The sequence below is a fragment of the Trypanosoma rangeli genome (assembly GCF_003719475.1).
Source record: "Trypanosoma rangeli strain AM80 chromosome Unknown Tra_15.4_contig_00310, whole genome shotgun sequence".
Lineage (NCBI taxonomy): Eukaryota > Euglenozoa > Kinetoplastea > Trypanosomatida > Trypanosomatidae > Trypanosoma > Trypanosoma rangeli.
Window position 1 is genome coordinate 1 of NW_021706055.1, and position 2,309 is coordinate 2,309.

Sequence of the window (2,309 nt, forward strand, 5' to 3'; positions counted from 1 at the left end):
TACGTAGCCCCCCCCCCAAAAACCCCCAAAAAAAAAAAAACCCTGCCGCTAGAGCGCCCCGCTAAAATGGGCCACCGCATTCCCCGCTCCTAAAAAATCCACAAAGCTTCCACGTGAATACGCATCCACATTCTTTTTCTCCATGCAGTACGGTATCGGGACCCCATCCTGGGCGCTCGTTCCGCGCTGTTTAACACAAAGGGCAATGATACTCCTTACCTTCCTCATCTCCCTTCCCACACGCTAACTCACCACCACCTTCGAGGGTATGATACACATGAAACGCTTTTACATCTTATTGCCCCGCTCTGAAGAAGAATCGGTCAAGGGCATTTCCCTTGCGTCCATAGTTGCCTAAATGACCATGGGAGTTTCAGACGTCTCAATTCCTGAGTCGTTAGAAAAACCCCACTCACCGGCAGTCGGTGGGTTCTGCCAGCAGAAGAGCCGCATTTGCTTCACGCGTTAATTTTATTACAGCAAAGGCGCTTATCTCTATTTGGTTCTAACAAGGGCATCTGCGCCCTCGGCTGGGTCTGCATGAGAAGCCTGACACGAATGCCATCCAGCCGCTGAAGACACAGTAACAGCCAGACGACGGCATCCGCGGGACATATACGGCAAGGGTGATGTACAGAAGCACGCATATTGCGCTGAGCACGCCCAACGTGTTCACCTTGCTAATAAAGAGGAATTATATGAAAAGGACGCCTACCCACAAAAGGTGTCCCACAGCGAGCGGCCGCACATGAACATCCCCAGTCAAGAGAAGCGCTCAAAATGAACAGCGCCAGCATGCCAACACCGAAGGTGTAAATCATAGAAACAAAAAACTAAATAAATAAATAAATATAACTCTATTCCGTTTGTAACAGCCCCGGAACAAAAAAAAACTAATTAGAGCCAGTAAAAAAGCTTCCTACCCTGCTTTCCAGACCTTTTATTTCCCTTTGCCTGCTTTTTTCACTTTTCATACCTGTCTCGTTCTTTTACTCATTCTGTAGCACCTTTGGCGTACCTGCACTGCCACGCTCCTCGATTCCGCATTCATTCTGCCCGCGAAGAATAAGAAAGTAGCCATTCATACCCCATTCATCATTCCAGCTATTCGCAATCTTCCAGTACGATATTCCGTTCAGATTACCCCAACCAACAAGGCGTACTGCGTGGCCTCCAAGAGCATTGCCACTGGCATACTTGTATACGCCGCCTCTGTAGGCCACGAAGTCCTCGTACACAGTGAAGGTCACCTCAAATGGTCCACGCAAAAGCAACTCGCGCTTGAAATCATCCTCTCCTGTCAAAAAGTAGCTGCTCTTTCCTTTGTACATTATCAGCGGAATCGCCGTGTCGGTGCACGTGGTGTTGCATAAAGGTGTATTGTACTCCCCTGAACATGGGGAGTAGTGGGTGCTGTTCACATGATGGGCACATGATGGAAAGGGATACGGCTGACAGAACTCGGACACAACACCAGTTTCGACGTAGTAGGACCAAGCTGAATCTGGGTCGCCGCCATTGCAACCTAAACCGCATGTTTCGCAGCACGACAAGAGGGCACCCGCAGAGATCCTAAGATCGCGTACGCCACCCATGCTGCAATAACGATCCGACATCGCTGAAGCTGCTGCCACAGCCCAGCAAGAACCACAGTCAGATTGGTCACGGATTTCTGTAATGGTGGGACAGTTCGGCCACTTTTCGGAGGACTCAAAACTGTCAGGGAGCGGTACTTGAAGTTCTTCCTTGCTGAAGTGCCGCGGGGCGAGAATGGTGGTGGTTCGTCGGGTAACTCCCATTAGCCGTTTGGCCCCACGCCGCGTGAGTTCCTTTGTTCTGTTCGTGCGGCCAGCCGTCCACATTCCATTATTGAGACGGTTCACACGGTCCAAAAATTCATCCGTTAAAAGTAGAGTGTCTTCCACATGGAGAGCGTGGGCCGCAGTGACGCAGATAAGGATAAGCGCAATGCTGATAACGATATAAAGACGCATTTCTGGCTTATTCCACGTCCTTTTTATTTTATCTTATTTTTCGTCTTTTTTGGTCGTCGTAAAACTTTGTTTTCTTCCCTTTTTTTCCTTACTAGAGCTAATATCTCTTTGTCGCGCCATGCAGTGTGTGGTGCACGGACGAAGATACAGAAGCCGTCATGCGTACAATGGCGTGGAATACAACAAGAACATACACACACACACACAACAAAAAAAAAAGACGACCCACCAAGGTAAACGCAACAAGAGAAATTCTACGTGTCCCTTGGGCATTGTTGAGGAGAAGCCTTGAGACAATGGGCATGCCACACTTTT

General features: G+C 49.0%; 1 protein-coding gene across 1 annotated transcript, besides 2 other annotated features; it reads right to left on the reverse strand.

Moving 5' to 3' along the window:
* The first annotated feature begins 813 nt into the window (after window positions 1–813).
* Window positions 814–852: a sequence feature (A-rich).
* A 137-nt stretch (window positions 853–989) lies between these two features.
* On the reverse strand, window positions 990–1,994 carry TraAM80_07431 (cysteine peptidase C (CPC); the record flags this gene model as incomplete). Its single annotated transcript, XM_029384223.1, has 1 exon — window positions 990–1,994. One exon carries the CDS (start codon window positions 1,992–1,994, stop codon window positions 990–992), a length of 1,005 nt encoding a protein of 334 aa, XP_029235913.1.
* A 188-nt stretch (window positions 1,995–2,182) lies between these two features.
* Window positions 2,183–2,204: a microsatellite.
* Window positions 2,205–2,309: the final 105 nt, after the last annotated feature.